Source organism: Cajanus cajan, chromosome 4 (assembly GCF_000230855.2).
Source record: "Cajanus cajan strain Asha chromosome 4, NIPB_CcT2T_4, whole genome shotgun sequence".
Classification (NCBI taxonomy): Eukaryota; Viridiplantae; Streptophyta; class Magnoliopsida; order Fabales; family Fabaceae; genus Cajanus; species Cajanus cajan.
Window position 1 is genome coordinate 6,312,862 of NC_138520.1, and position 2,604 is coordinate 6,315,465.

The window sequence follows — 2,604 nt, forward strand, 5'->3', positions numbered from 1 at the left end:
CAACTCCACTAGTCCTCCAGAGGCCGGATCACCACGCTGACCTCCTCCTCTACCTGGCCGTGGCAGAAGGTGCAATTAGCATAGTCATAGTACAAGAGAACCAGAAGGCGCAAACGCCGATCTACTTCATCAGTCGAGTCCTTCAAGACATGGAAAGACGGTATCAGATGATTAAGAAGCTCGCACTGGCGCTTGTCACCGCAGCTCGGCGCCTCCGACCCTACTTCTAGAGTCACCAGGTGGTCGTCAAAATCGACTACCCGATCAAGCAAATCCTGAGAAATCCGGAGCTCGCCGAACAGATGATAGCATGGTCGGTAAAACTGTCCGAGTTCGGCATCAAATATGAAAGTCGCGGCCCCCTGAAAGCCCAGTGCCTGGAAGACTTTGTGGACAAACTGACGCCAACCTCGGCCGACGAACAACAGGTATGGATTTTACATGTTGATGAGTCCTCCAACTCTAAGGGTGGTGGTGCAGGTATTATTTTGGAAGGGCCGAACAAAGTCACCTTAGAGCAATCTCTGACGTTTGGTTTCAAAGTGACCAACAACCAAGCAGAGTATGAAGCGCTTCTCGCAGGACTAAGGTTGGCTCACGATCTCGGAGCGCGGAGAGTGAGTTGCAACAGCGACTCAAAACTCATGGTGGAGCAGCTCAGCGGAACATATCAAACTAAGGACACCTTACTACAGAGGTACTTCCATGTAGCCTCCCAACAAATCTCCTCCTTCGAAGAGTTCACAATCCACCATGTACCCCGCGAGCAAAACGCAAGAGCTGACCTCCTGTCCAAGCTCGCCAGCACGAAGCACCCCGGGCAACACCAGACCATCATACAGGAAACGTTGAGCTTGCCCAGCCTAGACGACAAGGTTGTCAATACCAGTGACAGCGCAGACCGAGGGTGGATGACAGGGATTTGGAGCTACTTGAAGGAAGGAACTTTACCTCAAGAAAAAGAAGAAGCTCGGAAGATGAGAACACAGTTGGCTAAGTTCGTCATCATTAGCGATGAACTGTTCAAGCGTGGCATCTCCACTCCCCTCCTGAAATGCTTAGCTGAATCCCAAGCCACCTATGTCGTTGAGGAGATGCATCGAGGGATATGCGGCATGCATTCCAGAGCACGCTCGATGGGGACCAGAGTACTCCAAGCTGGATATTACTAGCCCACATTGAAGTCGAACTACCAAGCCTACGTGCAAAAATGCAAGGAATGCCAGCAGTTCGACAACACACATCGGCAACCGCCCGAAGCTCTCCACCAGATGATTTCGTCGTGGCCCTTCGCCTAGTGGGGAATGGACATCCTCGGACCATTTCCTCCCGCAAAGGGTCAGCTCAAATTCCTCATAGTGGCAATCGACTACTTTACCAAGTGGATCGAGGCATGCCCACTCGTCAAGATCACCACCGAAAATGTATAGAAGTTCACCTGGAAAAGCATCATATGCAGGTTTGGCATTCCACATTCCCTTGTTACTGACAATGACAGGCAGTTCATCACGCAGAGCTTCGAGGATTTCCTCCGTGAGCTCGGAGTCAAACACTTCCCGACCTCGGTGGAGCATCCCCAAACTAATGGCCAGGCCGAAGCCGCAAACAAAGTGATACTCCGAGAGCTCAAGAAGCGATTGGGCAGCACCAAGGGACAATGGGTCGACGAGCTCCCCAGCATCCTCTAGGCGTACCATTGCACCCCCAATCGACGACGCAGGAAACGCCTTATAGGCTAACCTATGGAGTTGATGTCATGATTCCAGTAGAAGTTAGATGTTGAGCTTAGGAGAGCTGAAAAAGAGTTTTGATGATCACAACAGCCGGAAACAACAAGTGTGCAACAACAACATTGAACACAAAAACAAAGTCAAGGAAGTTCAAGAAAAATGCTTTGAAGTATAGCTATGTAATAGTGTTTAGGAAATAAAGTGTTAAAAGAATTGTTATATTTGTGCTTGTGTGTGTGCTTTGTGCATTAAGCAAATCTTGTCTAAAATCAAGTAGAGAGTAGATGATGATGAGTTGAGAACATTGGAAAATTATTTTGAGACTTAAAATGAAGTTTTAAGAACTGACTCAAAATAATCGATTATTGTTAAATATAATCGATTATTTCAGCAAATGGGCTAAGTGGAATGCCTTGCTGTAATAATCGATTATTTGCCAAAATAATCGATTATTTCAGAAACAACTCTCTGGAATAATCGATTATCCAGCTAAATAATCGATTAAATTGTTCTTGGTTGATTTCCAGAAATCTGAAGAACAAAATAATCGATTATTCTTTAAAATAATCGATTATCTGGGTTTGAACTTTTATAAATAGACTTGAACTATTTTGAAACATAAGATAATTGAGTGAGAACTGATAATCAACTTCTAAAAGCACTTTAGAGAGTCTGTGTGACATCTTGGAAAGGTTTCTTTGTGAAATTCCAAGAAGAAAAACATTTGTGAAAGAACTTGTGAAAATCATCATCATCATCATACTCTTGAAAGAGAAGGACAAAGAATTGTTCAAGAATTCCAGGTGAATTCGTTTCATTTTTGTTTCTTTGTGAATCTTTGTGGAAAATCTTGAGAAGGGTTTCTCAAGTGATT

At 45.0% G+C, this 2,604-nt stretch overlaps 1 protein-coding gene across 1 annotated transcript; it reads left to right on the forward strand.

Annotated features, from left to right (window-relative positions):
- Positions 1-302: 302 nt before the first annotated feature.
- LOC145957122 (uncharacterized) lies at positions 303-1,172 on the forward strand. The gene has a single exon (XM_083073334.1). It carries the CDS (start codon positions 303-305, stop codon positions 1,170-1,172), a length of 870 nt encoding a protein of 289 aa, XP_082929460.1.
- Positions 1,173-2,604: the final 1,432 nt, after the last annotated feature.

What these genes read in the sequence shown, in the direction of transcription:
- LOC145957122 (XM_083073334.1), top strand. Translation starts at nt 303, where the DNA reads ATGATAGCATGGTCGGTAAAACTGTCCGAGTTCGGCATCAAATATGAA.